This window comes from Gigantopelta aegis, chromosome 4, assembly GCF_016097555.1.
Source record: "Gigantopelta aegis isolate Gae_Host chromosome 4, Gae_host_genome, whole genome shotgun sequence".
Taxonomy (NCBI): Eukaryota; Metazoa; Mollusca; class Gastropoda; order Neomphalida; family Peltospiridae; genus Gigantopelta; species Gigantopelta aegis.
Window position 1 is genome coordinate 7,003,449 of NC_054702.1, and position 27,050 is coordinate 7,030,498.

Genomic DNA, 27,050 nt, shown 5'->3' on the forward strand with positions numbered 1-27,050 from the left:
CTTTTATTTGCACGTTTTATCTGCATACCGGGTACTTGTACTACAAATGAAATGAATCAAACCACTTTATTGGCTAAAACATATCATGTAATACTTATCAAGAACTTGTAATTAACGAAGTGATTAATACTGCACGCTTAATACATTTAGTACATTTAGAACTGTAATGTGTAGTGTTACAGTTAAACAGACTACACAAACAAAAATTAATGATAGGTTTATTTTGACGACTACTGAAACAAAATATATCAGCTTGAATTTTGGGGTTTCATGGATATCGGCATATTTTGATACATACAAAATTGTAGCAATTAAACAGTACATTTTTAGAATGAATCTGAGATATACAAAAAATTACAAATTTGATTTGGATATATTAATTTTATGACGATAAGAAGTTTTAAAGGAAATATTTGGTGAATGTTAAAACACCACGACTAAGGAGTTTGTTAGTGTTGTACATGTGCTTGTATTATAGATAAATGTAGTATTTTATTGTAATTATATAATGTTTGTATTATACATATGTACTATTCGTATTATATATTAAAATATGTAGTATTTGTATTATATTTATGTAGTATTTGTATTATAATATATTTGCATTACATGTATATAGTACATGTATTTGTATTACATTTATGTAATATTTATATTATACTTGTATAATATTTGTATTATAATTATATAATATTTGTAATATAGCAATCTAATGTCTGTATTATATACAGTATCTCTTTTATTATCATATAGTATCTGTATTATGTTTATGTAGGATTTGTATTATAATTATATAGATTTGTATTATAGCTGGGTAGCATATGTATTACCGGTGTGGAGTATTTGTGTTCTAATTATACAGTATTTTAATTATAATTGTATAGTATTTGTCGTGTAGTTATGTTTTATTTATTATTATTTATCTGAATGTCTAAATTGTAATTATTCTATTATAAGTTTGTATTAACCTGTATTTGTAGTTTTAATATTAGTTATTTATTATTTGTGTTTTAAGAGTGGTTTACTGGTCTATATATACAATTTTAATATTAGTTATATGTCATTTGTCTATAATAATTGTTTACTGTAACTAGACTGACAAAAATTCCACAATACTAAAGAAACACAGACTCTACACAATACACATTTGTCTTTAAAACTGATTTTGTTTTTTTTTAATTAAAAAAGACTTGTTTTTAAAAGATAAAAGATCACGATTTCCTTTTAAAAATAATATCCACATTACAGTATTTGAAAACCTAACATGTGAAGAACAGCTGAATAAATTAGATAGCTTTCCTCCGCTGCTCTCCCCTGGGGCTAGACGGGGTCCCTATCATCACTTTCCCTGGGGTGGGTGTCATCAGCGATATTCGAGAGCCGGTCTAGTTTTGGCCGCGAAGCCACGTGTTGCGGCGTATCAAAGAAGAAGCGTGACACTAATTGAGAGATAACCGTTCCGTGAGCGATCGGTCTCGAGTGGCTTTCCATGTGCGCCGCGGTCCGCGTGATTTACTCGCTATCCGCGGCTCTTAAATGTATTTATGTTTATTGAATCTAATTATTAGCACCGTGTTTTACAAGCTGACAAATTGCATTTTGATCGTCTAATTTCGGTTTGTGTTTATATTATCTTCAAGTGCCCGAATAAGTGTTGAGGGTGTAAACGAAAGAAGGCCAATATTTACCGCATGTTCCCAAACAACTTCAGACCACCCCCCCCCCCCCCCCCCCCCCCCCCCCAAGACATCCAGTGTCGTTCTTCGACTTTGAAATATTAAAAATATATATATACATAGTCTAATATAGTTTATTTTGATGATTCTGCTTGCTGTATTTTGGGAGAAAAAACGAATCATTATTTATAGGAATCAAAAGTAGGAACGAGAATATTTTAATATATATATATATATATATATATATATATATATAATGCTAAAATCAATTCAGTAAATAGACTGTGAAAATGGGCCTAAAATGGTCACAATACATTGGCAATTTTAGCATACACAAAAACTACTGGGATTCAGATTTAATAATTTTAAATATATTGAAGAAAACTAAATAGTCGACTTTATCTTGTTGTTCAGTATATTTATTTATTTCATATAAATCAGTATGGAACGTTAATATCAAAAGAGACATATATAGAATTTTAAACTAACAATAATAATACGAATAAAAAAAACCTTTAAATGACTCAAACATTTTCCTGTGGTTTTTGAAAATAATATATTAATTGTTTTGTTATTGTTATAATATTACTTCTAGAACTGTAATACATAATTGGGTTTTTAAATCCACAAACACGTGGAATTTCTTACAGTAGTTTGCAATATCATACGTAATAGAAATAAAAAAGAGTATGCTTTCTCAAAGCTGGTTACCGCCATTGCCAACAACAACAACGACGACAATATCATCTTTATTGTCATCATCATCAACCTTGTTTATTTATTTTATTATTATTACTATTTGTTGTAGGTTTATGTATTTTGTTTCGACAATGAAATAAAATTAATGATTCCCAAGATATATTCCTAGCGCACCATCTTTACTACTGCATCATTAGTATCACGTTGTAGCTAGAGAGTACAAATTCTGATTTTTTTTCTCTTAACAACTCAGTTTAATTCAACTATCTTATAAGCGTTTCAAATACGATCTCCCCCAATATAGAATTCAGTGTTAGACATATTTTTGCGATTGTTATCTTGTACGGTGAACATTAATCGTTAAAATGAATACAGAGGTTTATGGAAAACAGAACGAATTGACATCCCGTTGCCTGTTTCCAGTCCTTACATAATTACAACAATATGAAATAAAGATTAAAAATTAATTTTAAAAAATACCTAAAAATACACCCAGCAACAAACACACAACAGAACAAAGCCAACAACAAACAAATAGGAGTTCTTACCTGATCTTGGACAGGATTTCGTTCCATTTCTGTCCAGCGTGTAACTGCTGGGTTGACTGAGAGCGCGGGAAAAGTGTTCGTCAACTACCGCGGAAATATCCCCGGAGAAGTACGTCAGTAGGAGACAGTTGGGGTTGAGGTACTGGGAACCCTTCGGGTGGCTGTCTCTCTCCGGCTCCGTGTCCTTCTCACCCGCAGGGCTCGAGTCTAAGTAATGTCCGGCATGGGTAGCGGCGGCATCGTACATGGCCGGAAGGCTGAATTTCTGAAATGTTGAGATTTCTTATTAAACATTGCCAAGCAAAATTCTATGCAGTTCATCTGTCACGGACATTTTCTCGTGGCGGAATTTATAGCTTACAGTCTAGTACATTTTGCAGGCGAAAACACCACCACGCGGGAAGTGCCAGCAATGCGGGCGATTTTCATCTGGTATGCCTCCATCCGATACTGTTTGTCATACAATTATGCACTTATCGAAAGATGTTGAAGAATCGGAAAATCTGATTACTGCAATGCAAAAACGCGCGTAGAGGTGTGCAACTTACCTGGACATCTTCAGCAGAAGATTTGTACGGGAAATACGGCGAATAAAATTGATACATAAGGTCCATGCAGCTCCTAGCACCAAGCCACACCAGATAGCGGCTATTCGTTTCAGACACATACACGAAGAATCGGATTGTTCCATGTCAAGACATAATTGTATTTCTTCGCGGTTCGAATTCTCGGGGCGTGGTCCTGAAACAAATCTCATTATTGATCTAGCCCATGGCTTCAGGCGAGATCCGCGTAGCCCCGCCCATCGCACCGATTGACGTGCGAGATTAACGAATCGGTGCCGACGAATGCCGTGTTTGCGTTCACCTAGAGCGGCAACAATCCGGAGCTTCCGAAAAGCGTATTGTTTGAGATGTTTGTTTTACTTGATGTTCATGAGAAGATCTGTGACAGCCAGATATTTTGGGAAGACTTAATTTTAAACAACAATTTAAAATAATCACACAGAATGGCAGATTGCGTTACATTATGTTTCATTATTATGTTAACATCCATGTGATTAAAACCAAATCACTCACATGGCTTATTTTCAGTGATGGTAAATGAACTCCCGTCATCGGAGAATACTTCTTCTTCTTTCAACTTATTTTCGTGCTTATATCCAATTAAGGTTCAAGCACGTTGTCCTAGGCACACACCTCAGCTATCTGGGCTATTTGTCCAGGACAGTGGGTTAATTGTTAGTGGTTAGTGAGACAGTAGAGGGTATTACACATACCCACTGAGTTGTTAAAACTCGCTCTGAGTGGGAGTGGGTATCGGGCTGCGAACCCAGTACCTGTCAGCCTTATGTCCAATAGCTTAGCCACAACACCACCGAGGCCGGTAGGATAACACTACGGTAGTTATTTTCATATACTCTGAAATCCTTTATTTTCCAGGGATTAAATGCTCGTGGTAAAGTTAAAATAAAAATGTCTTTAGGTACTTTAAGTTTGTTTTGTACCACTACAGCACATTGATTTATTAATCGGCTATTGGCTACTGGATGGAAACCGGCAGGAAACCCGCTACATTTTTCCATTAGTAGTAAGGAATCTTTTATATGTACCAAGCTACAGACAGGATAGCACATACCACGGCCTTTGATATACCAGTCGTGGTGCACTAGATGGAACAAGAAAGAGCCAAATGGGCCAACCGACAGGAATCGATCCTAGATCGACCGCGCATCAGGCGAGCACCTTAACACTTGCTTACGTCCCGCCACTTGCAGGCCCGTACCCTCCGGGGGGGCAGGGAGGGGGGGGGGGCAGCTGCCCCCCCCCGAGAATCTTGTCCTGTTTTTTTTTTTATATATATCTCCAGTAATAGCATAGAAATGTTTAATCTTTATAGTATGTTAAAAATTATTTATAAAATTTAGTGCCCCCCCATGAATTTTGGTCAGGGTACGGCCCTGACTTGGATACTTAAATTCGTGGATGAAAAGGTTAATACAATAAATTCGTGTTACATGTATTATATATATATATATATATATATATATATATATATATATATATATATATATATATATATATATATATATATATATATATATATATATATATATATATATAGTCTTTATTCCTCTAAACAGAGAGTTGTAACATATAAATACATTTCATTACATACATACAAACATACAAGAATACAATAAGTTAATAAATAAAACTATGATAAATGTGGGTAAGTAGAGCACGCATCGAACCATGAGTACATAGTGATTCAAATACGAGCACATAAAGTTTATGGGGTAATACAATTATCGCTTGCTATGGTAGCTTCAAAGTATTGTTTGCTTAGTAGATGAATGTAATAGATAACGGTTTCACAATAAGTACTTTCTATCGATTCATCAACATTAATTGGAGGTTCACAAGATAATATCTTAGTAATAAAAACAGAATCGGGAAGATTGTGAAGAACGACACTGAGTTCCACTGGTCCGATGTCCAGAAGAGATATCCAGAATTCGTCTCTAATTTCAGATATAAATTGACAATGACATATAACATGTATCAGCAAATCAGAATAGATTAAGTGACAGAGGGGACACACTCCTTCACATGGCATAGGTCGCCACGAAGCGCATACAATAATTAAATGAGAAATTTGCCATGCTTTGTGGATATTTAAATTGGGATGAAGTTGCAGAAAATGGCTGATGTCTGGCGAAGACGAGATTTGTGTTTACCACTTTAATTCTTCAAAACCAAACACGCTTTTCTTAACTAGTCGTTTCCATATATGTTTCGATGGAAATATTGACGTATTATAGAAATCAATCAGATGATTTAAAAGTTTGTATTTACACATAATATTGTGTATATCTGTTATAAAACCTACAGGAGTTGTAACACATTTGTTTTTAAAACATAGCAGCCTACTGGTTATAACTTTATGTACCAAGGTCCAAGTTGGGGTCCATGTATTCATGTATTATAGTTGTTGTTAAATTCGTTGACTGCACTAGTCCACGAATTACACACAAATTAGACCACCACGAACCAAAGTGATTTCACAGTGCATAAATATAAATAGCCGATATAAGCTGGTGGTTTAATTAGATTAGTGATTTCACAGTGCATAAATATAAATAGCCGATATAAGCTGGTGGTTTAATTAGATTAGTGATTTCACAGTGCATAAATATAAATAGCCGATATAAGCTGGTGGTTTAATTAGATTAGTGATTTCACAGTGCATAAATATAAATAGCCGATATAAGCTGGTGGTTTAATTAGATTGGTGATTTCACAGTGCATAAATATAAATAGTCGATATAAGCTGGTGGTTTAATTAGATTAGTGATTTCACAGTGCATAAATATAAATAGCCGATATAAGCTGGCGGTTTAATTATCTACTCTTTGTTGTCTACCTTAAACGGTTACTGTTTTTCCCCTTTTCATCTACCATTAACTAAATTTTTGTTTTTTTCCAAGCTTTCATTCCCATCCTTACGTCACTGTCGTTTTCTCTTTTATTAGATAATAAATTTAACATGCTATTACAGGGCCGTACCCTGACCAAAATCCATGGGGGGGCACTAAATTTTATAAATAATTTTTAACATACTATAAAGATTAAACATTTCTATGCTATTACTGGAGATATATATATATATATAAAAAAGGACAAGATTCTCGGGGGGGGGGGGGGGGGGGGGGTAGCTCCCCCCAAAAGTTTTAAAATTTGCTTTGTTTAACGACATCACTAGAGCACATTGATTTATTAATCATCAGCTATTGGATGCGAAACATTTCGTAATTTCAACTTATAGTCTTAGAGAGGAAACCCGCTACATTTTTCAACTAGTAGCAAGGGATCTTTTATATGCACCATCCCACAGACGAGGTAGCACATACCACGGCCTTTGATATACCAGTGATGGTGCACTGTCAAATGTGTCCACAGACGGGGATCGATCCCAGACCGATCGCGCATCAAGCAAGCGCTACAAAAAACAAAACAAAAAATTAATAAATAAAAAAAATAAAAAATAAAAAAACACCCCCCAAAAACTATTACCAGCAGTGCTAATAACAAAAGCAACTTATTGTGAAACTATGTGAAGTATCTACTACCTGTAATTATTGTGAAACTATGTGAAGTATCTACTACCTGTAATTATTGTGAAACCATGTGAAATATCTACTACCTGTAATTATTGTGAAACCATGTGAAGTATCTACTACCTGTAATTATTGTGAAACCATGTGAAGTATCTACTACCTGTAATTATTGTGAAACCATGTGAAGTATCTACTACCTGTAATTATTGTGAAACCATGTGAAGTATCTACTACCTGTAATTATTGTGAAACCATGTGAAGTATCTACTACCTGTAATTATTGTGAAACCATGTGAAGTATCTACTACCTGTAATTATTGTGAAACCATGTGAAGTATCTACTACCTGTAATTATTGTGAAACCATGTGAAATATCTACTACCTGTAATTATTGTGAAACCATGTGAAATATCTACTACCTGTAATTATTGTGAAACTATGTGAAATATCTACTACCTGTAATTATTGCACTCTTTCATTTTTAAAAGTTAAAGTTAAAGTTTGTTTTGCTTGACGCCACCACTAGAGCACACTGATTTGTTAATAATCGGCTACTTAATGACAATAATTCGATAATTTAGACATCATTTTATAGGAAACCCGTTACATTTTAAATTAGCAGCAAGAAATATTTTATATGCAGTTTTCACATACAGGACAGCGCATACCACAGCGTTTAGTATATCAGTCTTTGGTTGGGACACGATAAAAAAACATAGAGAATTTTAAATAAATTACTTTGATAGACACGCTTTTAAAATAAAATAACAAAATAAAAACATTTTTAACAACAACTAGGAAAGGAACATAATACCCATACATTTATATATTTGTAAAACAAATTAAAAACTTTTGGAAATTAAATATTATACACAAATCCAAATTATAGATATATTTGTTTTTACTTCCACTATGTAGTTTAATATCAATTCATACAGATAATTTTCTTATTTTATTAAATATTTTAAACCAGTCGACTATTGTTTCTGAGGTACAGACCTGTCGTTGTTTAATTTAAAGTTATTGTGAACTGCTACAAATATCAAGGCGACCAGAAACACGCAAGATTGATTAAAATTGAGAATTTAAGCAATAAATAATTAATTAAATAAATAAATAAATAATAATAGAATTAAAGTGTAATACATTTTACACCGGCTAATAAGCCGCTTAAGCAGCTGTAAAGAACGTTTTACACACACACGCACGCACGCACGCACGCACGCACGCGCGCGCATTTCGAATTACAATCGTGATAGCTATTTAGAATCTCTGAAACTCATTTACAACTGTGTTATTCCACAACTCGTGTCATTAATTCCATACACACACGATCATGTAACGAGCTGTATTTATGGTATTTAAAAAAAACTATATTAGTGAGTAGTTTTGATCATTATTGTAATCGTAACCGTATGTTTCTTGTCAACTGTGTACACCCTCGACTCGTCAACATTTTTCTTCTAATAGAATTATGTTTTAAACGTCGTGATACACGCGAGCGCTGCCGGTGGATTTCCAGCAAGCTGTGAACGCTATGCTGTGTATTGCATAGTCCACATGACTGGGTCTGGTTAAAACGCGTCTAATGGGAAGTGAAACATCACATAGACAGCAACCGCTCGCACTTCTTTACCTATGCATATGCTAGTATAGAGTGCATATCAACGTAATATACGAAAGTAGTATTCAAATACGCAATTTTGTTTGCACAAACTGGTATTTATTGTGCTCGCTTGTATAATAATAATAATTATATACTCTTCAAAAAAAGTAAGGGAACTCTAATAAGAATTTACAACTGCCAAAACTGTAAGGTATATTAGCTGTGGGGTATGGTTATATGATAATAGTGAATTAATTGGGCAAACATTACAATCGGTAGTTCAGTATTACAGTAGGTTTTATGAACACCAAAGATTTTGAAGGACGATTGGGGTCAGAAGTGAAGTTTGAAAGTTGACGGGTTTTTTTTTAGTAGTAAATCGCAAATTCAAACAATAAAAATTACTAAAAACAAAACAATAACAACTGTATGATCAACAGAATGAAAAAGATTGACAGAAATAATGTTCCACAGTGATTAATGGACTTTCCTGGAAATTGTCAAAATCGAGAATGACACCCCACGCAACGTGTTTCGGTATGTGAATAAACAGACCTGAACATTCTTTACTAGGATGTCTGTGGTCAAAACGTATGTTCGGTCGAATAGTTGATATTAACATTAATATTTCAGGTTCCTCTACTTTACTGAAGAGTATATATACACCGTTACTGTTAGTCCTTTACACTGTGTTTTTATTTAACTGTTGAATTTTTATACTGATGTTGATCATCACTTTAGTTTTCAATTTACCATAGTTTGACACCCAATAGCCGATGTATTTTTCGTGCTGGGGTGTCGTTAAACATTCATTCATTCATTCCGTTACTGTTATTGAAAACAGTAAAGAATTCGTAAAGAGATAAGTTCTATTTAAAGAAGATTAATATAGTTGTAACCGTGAAATATTATCTAAATGGCATTAGAAATTAACAATACGATTACAGTTGTATTACAATTTCATTTATCATTTTATGGGGTGTATTTTGAAATGGCCAACATGTATATAAACAGTTATTGCAGAAATTACGTCTTCTATCCTTTCTGTCATAAACAAATATCGTACATTAATATAATATGATATATTATTTACTTGCTTGCTTATTTGTTTTCTTTCTTACTTATTTTCTTTCTTTTCTTTTCTTTCTTTCTTTCTTTATGTTATTTATTTTCGGGTGTTGTTCCGCTACAACGATATCAGCAGATTAACACAAAAATCCATTCTTGTCGCATCATCATTTGAATTTTTATTATTCTCACAATTATAAAGAACATGGCTTTCTGCATAACGCTTTTTAAATCTAAGTTCTTTATGTGACACATGACAGATAACAACAAACAGTAACTAACTTTCTGTATAAAAAAATATCAGATTTGATTTTTTTTTTGTTATTGTCGCTATAACGCGTAAAAAATATTTGAATACTAATTACATACATGTATAAAAAGGAATTTCATATTTCTGTTTATTATATCACAAAGAGAAATGTCGATTTTGTAAAAGGAAAATATGTTTTAAGATCAATTACTCAACGAACCAAGTTTTACGGGTTACGCCGTATAATAATTATCATAGTGTTCAAGACTATGCAACAATAATTAAAACAATGACAATTCAGTTAAATACCTAAAACTTGGGCAGAAGTGTTAACACAACATATTATTACAATATTTTATTTTGAAATAATCACCAGTTAATATATTTAATAATTTAAGTAGTTTTTATATGTAGCATATAACAAAAAGAAAAACACAAACAACAACAACAATAATAACAAAACCAAAACCAAACAAAACAAAGATACAAAATAAAATCCAACACAGGCCTATACGTGAAATGAGCAAGACGTTTGAGTAAAAAGAGAATAATAAAAAGTATATGATGCTTGACGACCTGCGTAGTAGATACATAGTATACCAATGAGTTATTCCTGGTTTGTTGTTGTTATCTTATTTTCCTTCCCTCTTTCTTCTCATATATGAGTTTTGACAGTGATTCGTGAGTGCATGGCTTCACAACTATATTTATTCTAACGCGCTCTACCCTCAGCTAGTTGTGATTTAGTAAATTAGTCTGGGAGTGGCAGTCCTCTTTGAGCAGTGCAGGAAGGACGAAATCTCCAATAAAGGATCTCCTCGGCAGTGGCAGTCCTCCCACAGACGACGCAGAGATTCATGGAATCAACCACCGTTTTGCCAAACACCCATTCGGCTCTGAATTGTGCAGATATTCGGTTTGGACCATGCATAACGGTTTTGTGGTTCAGATTAATTGCGTTATTATTTCAAACACGTCTAAGAATTAATCGCAAGTTACCGCACTTTATATACAATCCTTTTATATATATATATATATATATATATATATATATATATATAATATATATATATATATATATATAGATATAGATATAGGTACAATGAAATTAATGATCGCTTTGTTTGAAATAGAAATAAATCAGTTCTTGAATGATAAATGAAGATAATACTGAACTAAAATCGTCTATCGAGGCGCAATGGCAAGGGAAATAACTCTTAACAACTTCATGCATGTTTGTAGTTGTAAACGCGTGAAAGAAAACGTCTCGGGACATAGAATACTATACTTTTTCGTTAGATATCATTTTCACGAAACGAGCTAACTTTCCCAGTATCTGACCGAACAAAAGTGAGGTCAGATACAAGAAAGTTTGCGAGCTTTCACACATGACGAGTTAACATAACAAAAAAAAAAAAAAAAAAAAAATCATATTTAAAAATACACCATGATATGGTTTATTTATTATATATATTTTTCCTCATATTTGACAATATGTTTAGCGACGAAGCGACACTGATCTCAATAATTAAAACGTAATAATTTACAAGGGAGATAACTGAATCATGAATTTGTTCACAAAAATATAAATAAAAATAATGAATATATGTCTTTTCACCGAATATCACTTTTATGGTTTATGTAAATCTATAGCTATGTATATAATAAAGTAAGATGTTTCAATACATATTATAACAACTGCTAACAACTGCTTCTATTTATTTATGGAATGCAAAAATTGTGTTTAAATCTTTGCCATAATGCTGTTTGTTAAATCATAATAATTCTGTCGTCCATAAATCCTTCCTTCATTAATTTTAATAGGTAACATACTAAATATATTTGTCTGACGTAAACAGAGGTGTCCACGACAGGCGGTTTTGGACCAAGATCAAGGGCGGACCCAAAAGAGGAGACAGCGGACTAGTCTACTGTCAGGTGCCCCCTTTTAAAACAATTTTATTTACAAGTTTCACTTCACGAATGCCAACCTGTTATAGAAGTACCCTTTCATTAGTTGGGTCATGTGCCGTTTTGCCAAAGATCCCCACCCTATAATATTTCCCGTGTCCGCCCTTGAATAATGAGCATGTTAATTTCGCTGACTTGTTTCGAAGTCCGTACATTTATTTCTTTTTTGACATAAAATTCACTTCATGCCCGTAGGAACCGGGGTGTGTGGGGCACGTCCTCTTCCCCAACCCGAGGACAAAAATGTACGTTTTGTTGTCCTACTTTATATAAAAAAGATAAGACTTGTTTCCCCTCACTGGAGGCTGTGACCCCCCCCCCCCATTAGAGATTGTGCCCCCCCCCCCCCCCCCCCCCCCCCCCCCCCCCCAGATTGCGTTCCTACGGAGCTGAATTTGGAGCTACAGGTACCACAAAACTAGGAAAACTTAATTCATGTCAAACATTTGGTAACTGTCACACGTAGTCTTTGGATGTTCTTTCCCATTAGCAGCTAGCAATCTTTTATATTTACCGGCCTCGGTGGCGTCGTGGTTAGGACATCGGTCTACAGGCTGGTAGGTACTGGGTTCGGATCCCAGTCGAGGCATAGGATTTTTAATCCAGATACCGACTCCAAATCCTGAGTGAGTGCTCCGCAAGGCTCAATGGGTAGGTGTAAACCACTTGCACCGACCAGTGATCCATAACTGGTTCAACAAAGGCCATGGTTTGTGCTAGCCTGCCTGTAGGAAGCGCAAATAAAAGATCCCTTGCTGCTAATCGGAAAGAGTAGCCCGTGTAGCGACAGCGGGTTTTCTCTCAAAATCCGTGTGGTCCATAACCGTGTCTGACACTATATAACCGTAAATAAAATGTGTTGAGTGCGTCGTTAAATAAAACATTTCTTTCTTTGTTTTCTTTCTTTTATATTATATGGACTTTACACAGACAGAACAACACATACCACAGGCAACTTGTTGGGATGGAAAACGCAATGGGTTTCCCGAACAGGTTCGATCCTACGACCCTAGAACCTCGGACGAACGTTCAACCTACTGAGCTGAATCTCACCCCTAGTACGGAATGAGGTCACTGGGGTAGGACGTCCTCTGAATAAACAGTAAATACACATGCCTGGTGCCGCGTATTTAATTTTTAGTGAGATCCAAACTCGAGCCACAAGTGATACAAAATGACATATAAATCTCTAAAATAGCACAACAGCCAAACACATCGGAGTGCAATTATTTCCTCAATGTGAGAACAAACTTGTAAAAACTGTTGCACCAGTTCTCAGATTCTGGACCCTGTGTATTCAAGGAAGACGCACAATGGCGGGCTTGTACCTTCAATCTGGTGATGCTCCGGTCTGTAAAGCGAAGAAGGAAGGATGAAATGGGAAACACTTGCGGTATTTCTTTGAAGTGGGTACCTTCGTTTCCCCATCTTCAATCAGCATTATGCATCTTCTCTCGCCTGCTAACGACAAGGCGGGTAACTCTTTTCCTTTCCATTGTTTCTCGTCTGCTCGTTTTGTGTGCGCTCTTCATACAGGTAAACATGAACTAAGTGCGTAAACAGACGGGTTTGTTTAATCCTTATCTCGTCCCGTGGATTACCCAGTCATTCCATTATTTTACATATTGTATTGTATCTGCTTTGCCAGGATGGCTTGGTGTCTCCAAGTCAAATGTCTTCTATAAAGGGAGATAATTACATACAGTGAACAACAATTATGTAGATGATTTAGCCCTACATAATTTGACACCACCATTTTAGTACTTATTTTTCTGGTTCGAGGCAATTAAGTGGGGTCAAAATTAAGCAAAATGTTTTATCAAAGATGTGTAAGGTCAAAGCACAATACCTTAGGGTTTCACCTACGACCCCTAAACCCCTTAACTGGGGCCTAACGGATGCCTTAGACCTTGTAATGGTCTCATTCCCGGCTCTGACCTTTCGGCTACCTAACAGAACAATTCTAGAGAAATAATTAAACAGAAGTATACATGCACAAAACACAAAAGCGTTTGTTGTATTTTCACATTCTTTAAGTTTTAGAAAAATACCTTTCTAGTTTCCAATGTAATGGTAACATCAGAAGTCGGATAGGTCTTTTTACATTATTGATTTTGGAATATTGATGCAATAATAATTCGAACCATATCAAACCATATTAAACATAACTATGGATAACACGCCACATGCAGATTAAGCGGTGTACACGAATTCCGCCATGACATACTGCGCACTTGTTAAAACTTTACCATTTAAGTTTCTGCGACTATCTGGGCTTAACCAATAGTTTTGGGTCTATAATTATCTTCTTTTTTTCTTTTTCTTTTTAATTAACAGTCAAAAGAAGTGAAAGGAAAATAAAGAATGCTTGTTTAAAGACACCCCAGCACACCCCCCCCCCCCCCCCCCCCCCCCCCCAACTCCACTATTAGGTATCCGACCCTTGGTTAACAGTTTTGGAAGACATCTTCGCTTTGTCGTTCCTAAACATGATACATAAATAAACCAAGGCCATGATGGTTTTCCTCGGAAATTTATGAATTAGCATGCTTTCCTGATGTACATTAAACTGAATTAACTCTCTCACCATTCAAATCAATGTGCTCTAATGGTGTCGTTAAACAAAACACAGTTTAAAGTCTCAACATCTAGACCGATAAGCATGTTATGTTAAACATAAAAATAGCCGTATTTAAAAATGCGCTGAGGTGTCATTAAAGGGACATACCCTAGTTTTTAAACACTAAGGCATATTTTTGACTATTAGGGCCATTTTTGATAACTGAAGTCATACTTTACTTAGATCTTATTGTTTAGGTTATCCATTCCCGTACATTCGAAGTGTTTTTGGTCATCCTGGTGCTTTTAATATCATAAAATGCATTTCTCATCTTTTTAAAAACGCACGTGCGTCTGAGAAGTAACAGTTATGGAGTCGAGTTTTAGTCTACTTTTAGAGGGTATTTCACCATTTCGAAAAAAGAAAGAAATGTTTTATTTAACGACGCACTCAACACATTTTATTTACGGTTATATGGCGTCAGACATATGGTTAAGGACCACACAGATTTTGAAAGGAAACCCGCTGTCGTCACTACATGGGCTACACTTTCCGATTAGCAGCAAGGGATCTTTTATTTGCGCTTCCCACAGGCAGGATAGCATAAACCATGGCCTTTGTTGAACTAGTTATGGATCACTGGTCGGTGCAAGTGGTTTACACCTACCCATTGAGCCTTGCGGAGCACTCACTCAGGGTTTGGAGTCGGTATCTGGATTAAAAATCCCATACCTCGACTGGGATCCGAACCCAGTACCTACCAGCCTGTAGACCGATGGCCTACCACGACGCCACCGAGGCCGGTTCCACCATTTCAAAGTCACAGACTCATGTTTCACTCAATTATAACTTTACCCAAATGTGTTACAGGTTTGTAGATTAACTAAAGTGTGCATTTTCATGGGCTGAAACTAGGGTCTGTCCCTTTAAGCACACATTGAAGCAACTATTCTGTAACTACATACTTGTAAAATAAATTTATTATGACACACACTACACTATAGTAATGCTTTTGTTATGCAAATACTTTTATATAATGTATTGACAGCAGAAAAAAACAAAAAGCATTTAAAACATAGAGATATTTGTTTTAAATTGAAATAATTAAACTTCGTACCTTTTAGATGAATTGGATATGGAATTTATTAGGCTATGGGTTTGTTTTCACGAGTATGTAAAGAAAAACAATACTGAATAGGAATTAAATGTAAAATTAGCAAAAACACAGGCTTGAAATAATTGAACAGGACAATAGTACTGGGAAAATGTTAAGACTCTCCGCGAATCAAAGGCTACAATATGCTCGATAGCGGCTGAAATTCGGTGAAACCTTTGAACATGCTGTGTGTGCAAGAATTGGATGAGCGACATCTACTAATGAACAGGAAAGTAACACGTGCGTATTTAACATTACATACATGCTAAACAAACACGTGCATGATGTCACATATTTGCTGGTTTGTTTTAAAAAGTCGCGGAAAATATATTTCTTTGCTTATTATTACTAACAGTACTAATACACAGGGTCACGCACTGATGTATTGGCCTGCCGAAATATTGCAGTCATGTTAACATTTTCAACGAGTAAGGCAAGAACAACAGGGAAACCCGAAATACTAATCAATGATATGTGGAAAATTGCGACAGCCATATTTTGTGGCACATTTTTTCACAGTAACACACCCAGGTGTTCATTCATAAAGGAAACATAACTCTAATTGTGTTCCCTTCTGACGTCTCCATGCTCGTTAGTTTGTTTGCGAGTCTCCCGCAATGGCTGTACGCTTTGTTTTGTCTCGGTCTTCATTTAAGTCGCGGTTGGGACGCAGCCGTTCTGCTTTTATGAGAAACACGTGTCATAATGACTGAAATATGTGGATAAATCAAGCCTAATGTAAATGAATATTTATAATAATAAAACTTGGATGGTCTATGAAATGCAGGTTTTAAATACTGCAGATAACTTTTTTTTTTTTTTTTAATGACACCACTAGAGAACATTGATTTATTAATCATTAGCTATTGGATGTCAATCATTTGGTAATTTTGACATATAGTCTTAGAGAGGAAACCCGCTACATTTTTACACTAGTAGCAAGGGATCTTTTATATGCACCATCCCACAGACAGGCTAGGACATACCAAGGCCTTTGATATACCAGTCGTGGTGCACGGTCTTGAACGAGAAATAGCCCAATGGGCCCACCGATGGGGATCGATCCTAGACCGACCGCGCTTTACCACTGAAATATGTCCCGCCCCTAGCTGAAACTAGTGCATACTGTAAGGACAGAATTAACAATATTTGGAATTTTATTTTTATGAGTGCACGTTGTGGACAAGAATTCGTATGTGAAAATGGAGATAACCACACACAAATTTTCTTTCCGATATATTCTGCAAGGTTACATTTGGTTGATATAAATCAGCCAGTGACGGATCCAGAAAATCCAAAGTAAAAAATGAAAAAATAAAAATAAAAATATAACTGTTGCAAAATTTAGGGGTGGGGTGGGCCTGTGATCCGCCACTATCAGTGGAATTATCCGGTCTGTGGGATGGTGATATAAAATATCGTTTGCTGCTAATCGAAAAGAGTAGCCGATGAAGTGGCAACAGCGGGTTTCCTCTCAATAGCTGTGGTCCTTAACCATATACCCAACGCAATATAACAGAAAATAAAATGTGCCGAGTGCGTCGTAAACAAAACATTTCATTTCATTTCATGTATACGAAATTCGAAAAAAGCGCGGTTCTGTTTTACCAAGTCTCAGAATGAGTGGAGATTTACTGTACTGAATATCATAATTACAAGGTTTCATGGATGTTAACCAGGATACAATGAAACTGAAGTTTCAAAGCATTTATATAAAAATACAACTGCCAGTTAGAGCTCGGTTATTGTAAGGTCGAGAGGACCTGGTGTTCACATGCGAAGGTCCAGTGGAAGCAATCAGATTGTAGTGGAAGGGGCACAGAGTGCGCGCCGCCTTTTCTCGCAGACTTTAAAAATAAAATGATGATGACGATGCTGCTGATAATGATGATAATAATAATGTTCAAACTCAAATTTAATTAGGACTAATAGGTTATATAGAATTAAATACATTTTGTTTGAAAGTTAGTTTGTTTTTGTTTAAAGACTCCACTAGAGCACATTGTTTAAATAAAACATGTCAAACATTTGGTAATTCTGACACGTAGTCCGAGAAAACCCGCTAAATATGCACTTTCCCCACAGACATGAAAGTACATACCACGGCCTTTCACCAGTTGTGGTGGTGCACTGCTTGGAACGAGTAAAACCCCAATCAATTGAATGGACCTCAAACGAGCACTCAACCAACTGAACTAAATCCAGCCCCCTCCAGAATTTTATTTGAAGTTACAAGCTCGCCATATCATAACACAATTTAATAATGCAAAAATTTATAGAAGCATAACTACAGTTTTAATAGATCTGTGTCATCGCTATGAACGGTTATTGTCAGATACTTTCATACATGTCTATCGGCTCGTTTCTAATACTTTGAAACAAAAAACCAATGAAACGACAGCCAATATCTGTTTTGAAACGGAGAGTAGTGCATTTTTTGTGTGTGACGTAGATAGCCAAGCAATATTTTAGAATGCCGTTTGACTACAAGAACATTATTTATTTATTAATTGTAGTCTATTTTAAATGGATAAATAATAACATATTATCAAGGCAGCTTGTTTTGTTACACGTTTCGAAGCGCAACTTAAGTCCAATCATCTTTTACAATTTTCAAGTGTTATTTTCGGATATATAAATATTTTCTGTAAATTTCTGTTTTCCAGAATACAAAATATTTAAATATCTCACCACGACTCGGTTTTTTGCACGATATAAATTACGTTCGTTTACTCCACCCACAATTCTTCGTATTTTCGCCAATGACACGGAGTCTTCGTACACACGGGACTAGTGCCCGGCCACCTGTAGCTATCAAATAATCCAGCCAGCGTGTTGCCCCAAGACTACAAAATACAGACCCGTCGGCAATGACATCTCTGCTGGAATTCAACAGGAAGTTTATGTAACTCGGCGATTTATTTTATTTTTATTGACAAAAGAGCAGTTTAAAATTGGAGAAAAAACCTAGCTGTTTGCCGGAAAACGCTAATGAGTTTGGGTTTGCGGATCATCTACAGGAGTTATGAAGCAGCCACAGTTCCAGTTTACCGTTATGAAGTCTGGCTACCCATAGTCCACACTGGTAGCATGATAGGGCTGGTGCCGGTCTTGTTATTGTAACAGAAAATCTTCATTTCTTTTTATTGAGTGCCAGACATTTCGGCTGGCTATTAAGACGGTAGAGAGCGCTCGCGTATACGGATTTGTGTTGGTGTGAGTGAAAGCAGACGGAACAGACGAGTGGATATTGTCTAAATCTGTTATTATTGCCAACTTCGTTTGAGCTGCATCCTTGACGAGGATGCAACAGCGTACAAGAGGTGAAACAAGTAGCAGAACAATCCTCTTCAATAACTATTTCAAATTTAAATCAAATGTTTTAATTAAATGAGAGAGAGAACAGATTTGAGATAGTGATACAACTGAAGTCAAGGCCAGAGTTTTTTCATCTCCAATTGTTTTTCCTTTTCTGTCCTTTCAGTCATAAGCGTACGAGAAAATCCTCAAATTCAAGAAAAAACAATGGAGAAATTCGAACAAAATGAGCTGGCCTGAACATTTTTCATCATGTATTTTCATCATTCTACCCACAATATTAGTTGTAATCCATATAAAAATGCTTGGCAATTCGTTTGCAACCCTATATAAACAATAAAATATGTTTTCAATCAAAATAAACAGAAAGGTCGTATGCATTTTTAACTAAATAGTGTGTATGTGTGTGTGTGTGTGTGTGTGTGTGTGTGCGTGTTTTGTTGGGTGGGTTATAAGTTTCACAAACATGGGTTCATATCGTGTTCTTATAGTCCAATTTGTTCAAGATACTAAATTCAATATGTACACTGTAACAAACATTACAAGTTGAAACATTTATTTTCTCACAAATGCTCCACTTTTTTTTCATACAAAGGCAAGTGAAATAACTTAAACATTACTATTTCCAAAATATATCCACAGTACATGTACATTCATCATGAGAAATAATGAGAATGACCTTTACACCCAAAATAATTGTTGCTGTGTATATAACATAGTCCAGGGCCCAATTTCACCAAACATTGTAAGCTTAGTTTTGAACATAAACGTAAATCCATGACTAAACCACAATTCTTATTACTATTATAGTACAATAATAAATAAAAAAGTTTGAAGTACACATATCTTATTTTATTTAGTCCTTAAAATGTTCCATCTTCCATAATGATGTAAATTTCTGCTTGAAACGGATGCCAAACACACATAAATGTATTCCCGGTATAATTGTTAGTCACGATGTTTTGTGAAACCGACCCCAGATTTCTGAACTGCAACCTGCAATTTAACATGGTGTTATTTTCGGCTAGAGTCACAATGATGATCAATTGTTCATGTATCATTTGTACCATGTTGTGGACATTTGTACCATGTTGTGGGCATTTGCAAAAGAGCCAACGGTCTTTGGCCATGATGTTGGTAACATATGACTGGTACTGGTAAAGATCGGAGTAGCATTGTGTCAATGATAGTGCAAAACATGGGTCATTGGATTTTAAATGACACAAAAATCAAATTAGAATGTTCCATAATATACCTATCTATGATTAAAATAACTCTAGATACCATCACAACACTCCAAGTAGTTCAGAGCCATCTGCTGTTAAGTCTCAATATATGGATCCCCCACAACCTCCCAACTAAAATTTCGACAAACGTGTACATTGTCATCATCACAGCCTCTTCAAATTAATGATTCAACATTAGACTGTCAGAAACCAAGTATGAAGGAATGTACTGGATAGGACAAAAAAGCCAGATCAAGATTTATCACTAGCGTCATGAGTGGTTAAGTTTTGTAATGAACTAGCACATTTTATTGCAAATATTTGTTTAATAAAAAAAACCTTTTAACTTCGTGTTTAATCCTCATTTCAGTTTTTACTACATACGGGTAGAGAAATCAAGAATCGTTTATAATTTGAGAGTAAAGTCAATAATGATGGAGCCAATCACCTTTAGCCACTGACATAGGAGCTGGAGGAGCAAATCACCTTTAGCTAATGACATAGGAGCTGGAGGAGCAAATCAACTTTAGACACTGACATAGGAGCTGGAGGAGCCAATCACCTTTAGCCACTGACAGGAGCTGGAGGAGCAAATCACCTTTAGACACTGACATAGGAGCTGGAGGAGCAAATCGCCTTTAGCCACTGACACAGGAGCTGGAGAAGCAAATCACCTTTAGCCACTGACATAGGAGCTGGAGGAGCAAATTACTTTTAGCCACTGACATAGGAGCTGGAGGAGCAAATCTAAATGACAAATACTATTAACATTTCAAGGTGATAGCTTGACACAAGGCAGTTTTTATTTTTATTTTATATTAATATACAATTGGAGTATACATCCTTCCTACTTCAGAACTGCTAGTCCCAAAATTCAACCTGCACACAGCAATGTGATTTGTCCACAATGAAGCACTTCATTCTTGGTTACTTCAGTTCCAAAATTCCAACACAAAACTAATGTACTGTTTGATGTAGCTTTATGATGAGCAACTCTTTTTAAGAGAAACTCTACTCTCAAAATTTATTACATTATTATTACATTACAAAAGTATTTTATTCACATCAAAGGGACAAGTTTCTAAGGCTCAGTATTATGAACCTGAACTGTCTGACATGTTATGCTCAACTTTGGAATCAATCTTTGAACATAAATTATTTTCTGATGATGAATCAGTTTTAGCAACTGAATCTGGTTCAATCACAGAACTGGGATTTCGATGGGGTAATGAAGAATCCTCGATTTTTGCTGCATCATCTGTGGTTGACACACCTGATGAACTATCTTCAGTTTTACCACCATCATCAGTGGCTGTTGCAAGACTTGATGCTTTGCTATCAACCTGTGTTGCATTTGTGGTAGAAATATGTCTAGATGTGTCATTCATATGGACTACCTCATTCTGTACTACATCAGTTATTCCAGGACTAGGTTCTGTGTCATCCATCTTGGCAGCCTCTGTGACCTCGGTGGTGGACACACGACCAGACCCTGATGTTATTTCCTCTGATGAGACTATGGAGTCCTTCGATGTCCCTGCAGCCTCTCCCTTCTCAAGGAACGTCTCCCACTGTTTGAGTCGCTTGTTTCTCTCCTCCTCACTCTCCTCAATGTGATACTTCGTCTTCCCGTCCCACGTTTCAGCAGAAATCTTACGTTTTGCAAACCACCGCCCATTGAAAGCAGCAATGCATTTATCAGCATCCTCGGCATTCTTGAAGATCAAAGTGATGACACCATCAGGGTTACGCTGAAATAGTAACATAAAAGTTGCTTTATTTAACAATACAGTATATTGATGAAATAAATAATTCACTAATGGAATAAATGGTAAAAGCACTCCATCATGAAAAAGACATCAGTTATTTGATGCCAAACATCTCTTAATTTTGACACCTAAATCTTCAGAGCAAACTCACTACATTTGCTCTATTAGCAGCAAGGGATCTTTTATATGTACTTTCCCACAAACCAGATAGTACAAACCACAGTATTTGATATACCAGTCATGGGGCACAGACTAGGGTTGGAAACAATTCAATTGATTCACCAACATAGTTCAATTCTACAACTCAAGTAACTCAAGCGAGCACTCTAACAACTGAGCTAGATCCCGCCTACACAGAACTTGAAATGACATCACTCTGTAACAAGAATATTTTATTTAAGTGATTATACAGTTAAATGATTTAAGTCTATGTTAATGACGGTTTGTCGTTCAGATGAACATAGATGATCCAATCTCTTACACAGATCTATCGATGACTTTAATGAATCCATACGAGTGAGTAAATATCTTGACTCTTAACAATATCCAGTCTGTAACAGTTGTCTTAACGATCCCAAACATGCAACTATCCTGTCTTGAATATTATTATACTTTGTCCAAATTAATACTTTCTATTAACAGACCTCTGAAAATGATAAATTGGTGTAAACCCATTTATGGATTATACAACAAAAAATTAGGTAACACATTTTATCCTGCAACCACTTTCTATTGACAGATTATGATGACTGATTAAAGCAAAGTCATAAACGTATACTAGCAGATTATCACTTTTGACGTCACTCATATGACGTCACATGCATAGCTACATTACAACAACAAAATATTATTGCTCATATGACCTCTAGGTCATCGTACAATGTGGCTGAAATAACAGAAATAATAGCTTTTGCAGGATAAAGATAACAACTAGTTAATAATGTCGGATATCTGCTTTATCCTGTTCAGGCTGAATGAGAATTTACACTCAGCAGAGCCTCACAGAATTTCCCATTCTTACCTTCACAGGATAAAGCAGATATCTGACATCATTAACTAGTTATTCTCTATTTCATGTTTACATAATCTGTCATGGCCATGTAAATGATATTCTAAATTTAATACTTGAATGAAAATTTGTTAACTACATTAGACTTGCATGAGCAATATGCAAATTCAACTACTGTTCTAGCAATCTTCAGAGGCCTAGACCATTCTCAGCATAGCTTATTTATTAATGGCATTAATCAAATGTTTGGTACTAAAGAAATGAATGTAATTTTCTACTTGACATGTTCCTCTCTCAGACACTGTGTGTTAAGGATGACATAAACCAGAACTCGGGAGTCGTGCACATGGAGATTCTTCACCGCCACCTGGGTGAGGAGGGACTCAAAAAGTCATAAATATTACGTAATGTACGCCCTGCAAGAGCCATAATATTGCCATCAATTTAGCAGAAAATTAAAGTATGTCTTCTGCCCAATGATTGCAGAAAACCACAGCTGTCGAGTCTTGTTTTAAAACCAATCTCATCAGTCTTCAAATGGCATCTCAGATGTGACATAAAACATCACAATTCAAGACTTTAATCTGTTACTTGATACAAGCAAAAAACTTTAAATGTTTTTATATACTCTGTGTAATTCAGACAAATGTAATTTATCAATTACTTGCACAGTATCACAAGATTCCATTACAAAGCTATTAAGGGGGGAAAACCAACACTTACATCATGTATGGTCACCTTGTTCACTTCTCCAAATTTGAGAGCTTCAGTTCGAACTTCATCTTGTAGTTCCACTATACCAGCCGGGTTGAACTGAAAAAACAGTGCAACATGAAAACAATTAATTGCCATGTGAAATGGAGGGAAGGAGAGAAAGACAGTGTGAGAGAGGCAAGGCAAGACAGACAGACCGGACAGCAAGGGACCATTTATATGCACTTCCCCACAGACAGGAAAGCACATACCACAGCCCTTGATATACCAGATGTAGGGCAATGGTTGGGAGAGAGGAAACTCACTACGCTACTCCATGTGCTACTCTTTTCAATTAGCAGCAAGGGATCTTTTATATGTGCCATCCCACAAACTATGGCTTTTATTACACCAGCTGTGGAGCATTGGCTGAAATGAGAAATAACCCAATGGACTCACTGACGGGGATTGATCCTAAACCAACTGCACATTAAGCCAGCGCTTTACCACTGAGCTAGGCCCCCTCCCCATACAGACACTCCAGCCCTATTATTTACCAAAAAACTCAACAATAATATTTCTAAATTTCAAATGTGATTTACCAGTATAATAAAAGCTCATTTTAATTTGTAAGCAACAACCAAAGTAAATGGAATTTCTCAAATGACTGAGGCTGCCCTATTTTAGTAAACCAGCTTTGTGTGAACACATTTTAACAGGATCTGAAAGACTTAAATTCTCTCAGAATTCTGTCAATATGGAGACCCCCCACAAAGATGACAACATTTGTCAAGTGGGAGACAGATATAAGAAACATGAAATGAACTTGAAACCCAGGACAGATGAAATGCAATACAACATTTCCAGGTCCTGTGGATACACATTTAATTTCTATTTACTGCTATCAGTTACATCTAAACAGGGTTTTTTTTTAAACCAAATTTCGAGGGATGTAGTACATGTTTTCAAAATGTCACAATCAATTAATAAAATGTTCACTTTAGTTTAAAGTTGCTACATGATGTATGTTATGTTCTTACATTACAGATGTGCTTCAAGGAATGGGTCTCCTGCCCAACAAATACTGTACAGTATGTGCATGTATGGAGTATGATAGCAAATATATTTATTTTTTATTCTAATAAACAAATTCTACATTATGATTTACAAAATGAAGTATGTACATGTATGGAGTATGGCAGGAAATATATGTATTATTAGATCTCACTAATTTGGGCACAACATGTTTTTTGTCTGTTCTAAGCATGCAGCAATGTATTTTAATGCAGTAATGTTGTTAACAGTTGCTGAAGAGTTATGGATGTTTAAAAATGGATTTTAAGTTATTGTAATCTCATTACAGCTTAATATATCAATGGTTTTGAGGTGAAATGTTTTAAGATCAGCATATTTGTAGTTAATATACCAGTGGTTTTGAGGTGAAATGTTTTAAGATCAGCAAGTTTGTAATCAGTGGTTTTGAGGTGAAAAGTTTTAAGATCAGCATGTTTGTACTTAATATATCAGTGGTTTTGAGGTGAAATGTTTTAAGATCAGCATGTTTGTACTTAATATATCAGTGGTTCTGAGGTGAAATGTTTTAAGATCAGCATGTTTGTACTTAATATATCAGTGGTTCTGAGGTGAAATGTTTTAAGATCAGCATGTTTGTACTTAATATATCAGTGGTTTTGAGGTGAAATGTTTTAAGATCAGCATGTTTGTACTTAATATATCAGTGGTTTTGAGGTGAAATGTTTTAAGATCAGCATGTTTGTACTTAATATATCAGTGGTTTTGAGGTGAAATGTTTTAAGATCAGCATATTTGTACTTAATTTGGGCATATGTAGTGCCACTCGCCAATTGTGAATTTTGAAACAGTTTGGCGAAATAATTTCATGTAATAATTGAAATGTTTTTAGAAAATAACTGGCAATTTTTAAAGTTTAATAGACAATTTGGTGAATTGTTTTTCTCACCCAGAGCTAGCCCTGCTTTGGTGCAATCTAAAGCCCTGAATACCATTGACATTTTAATGTCCACAAGATTTATTATTACTCAATATCATTGTGAGTGTGTGTGTGTGTGAGAGAGAGAGAGAGAGAGAGAGAGAGAGAGAGAGAGAGAGAGAGAGAGAGAGAGAGAGAGAGAGAGAGAGAGAGAGAGAGAGAGAGAGAGAGAGAGAGAGAGAGAGAGAGAGAGTGTGAGTGAGTGCGTGAGTGTGTATGTGTGTGTGTGTGGGATAACCATTAATTTCTCATGATCATAATAATAATAATAAAGCAGTGATGATAAAAGTATTGACAAACACACATTTAAACAACCTGGGATATAATTCACAAAACACTCTTAGGATCTTGGACAACATTGCATCAACTTTGCAAGTCTTTTAGCATTGCACAGTGAGATATCAAAGTTGCCAGTTTATGGAATCAGACCTCAGGTGTTAGATCCTCAGCCCACCCAGCTAAAGAACAAAACCTGGCAACCTGGCACTGTATTTCCACACCTGTTACAAACTGCAGCAAACCTGCACAGCACAGCAGACAGACAAACTACATGTACAAGCAGCTTACATTCTGTCACTCACACAGTTCTTCATTTGATAGACACATTCTAGTAATGCAGATAATAATCTGAACAAGAAAACCATTAACATCATCAAAATCATGTCTCTGCACATGGCTGAGCCCAAAAGATGTTTGTCATTGTCGTGATGCTGTGCTGCCATGAATTACTGCTAAGTGCTTCTTCTACAAAACAATCACTCACCAGGACAATACATCATTCAAACTTTGATTTGGGGATGACCGACATATATCCTAGTTGAATAAATGTCAACCACAAAGCCATATCACTGCACAGGTTAGAGCTCTGTGGATATTTAGGTTTTTGACAACTGTTTTTAGCAAAAAGTATGTTTTGTTTTAAAAATCCATATATATATATACAAGGAAGCAATGGAAAAAACAATCACATCTCATTATGTCCTTTTGATAAAAACTTATAATGGAATATATTAATAATCACCAACATATAGTGACTTACTCATACCACTATTATAAATTGACACATCATAAAGACAGTTAAAGACAGTAACACATTTCTGAGACAACTTAACTGTTGTTGGGGTGTTTTTTTGAGGGGAGGGGTTCTTATTTTTGTTGTTGTTTTTACAGGCAAGAATTACAGTACTAGAAATGACATATAACTTTTTAAAGGGACATGATTGTCATTGTCTACTTTAAAGGCACAAAATGTAACAAGGAGTATTGGGACAGAAATCTAGTAGTTAAAAAAAAAATATAATGATTTAGTTACAAGTTAATAGCATGTACTGTTCCTTTGATGCTAAAGAAATAAAGATCTTGTTCCAATC

The 27,050-nt window shown here is 35.5% G+C and overlaps 2 protein-coding genes across 3 annotated transcripts in view; both read right to left on the minus strand.

Moving 5' to 3' along the window:
• LOC121372226 (transcription cofactor vestigial-like protein 2) overlaps window positions 1-3,576 on the minus strand; it is a 16,943-nt gene extending 13,367 nt beyond the window's left edge. Inside the window, exons 1-2 of the mRNA XM_041498515.1 lie at window positions 3,472-3,576; window positions 2,924-3,188 (exon numbers count right to left, since the gene is read on the minus strand). Coding sequence (XP_041354449.1) covers window positions 2,924-3,188; window positions 3,472-3,537 — 331 coding nt within the window. The 5' untranslated portion in view covers window positions 3,538-3,576. The remainder of the gene's footprint in view (window positions 1-2,923; window positions 3,189-3,471) is intronic.
• Window positions 3,577-19,511: 15,935 nt separating this feature from the next.
• Window positions 19,512-27,050, minus strand: part of LOC121372593 (HIV Tat-specific factor 1 homolog) — a 32,840-nt gene continuing 25,301 nt past the window's right edge. For both annotated transcript variants that reach the window (XM_041498999.1, XM_041499000.1), the window contains exons 7-8: window positions 23,700-23,789; window positions 19,512-21,949 (exon numbers count right to left, since the gene is read on the minus strand). In XM_041498999.1, the coding sequence (XP_041354933.1) occupies window positions 21,293-21,949; window positions 23,700-23,789 (747 nt within the window). In that variant the 3' untranslated portion in view covers window positions 19,512-21,292. The remainder of the gene's footprint in view (window positions 21,950-23,699; window positions 23,790-27,050) is intronic.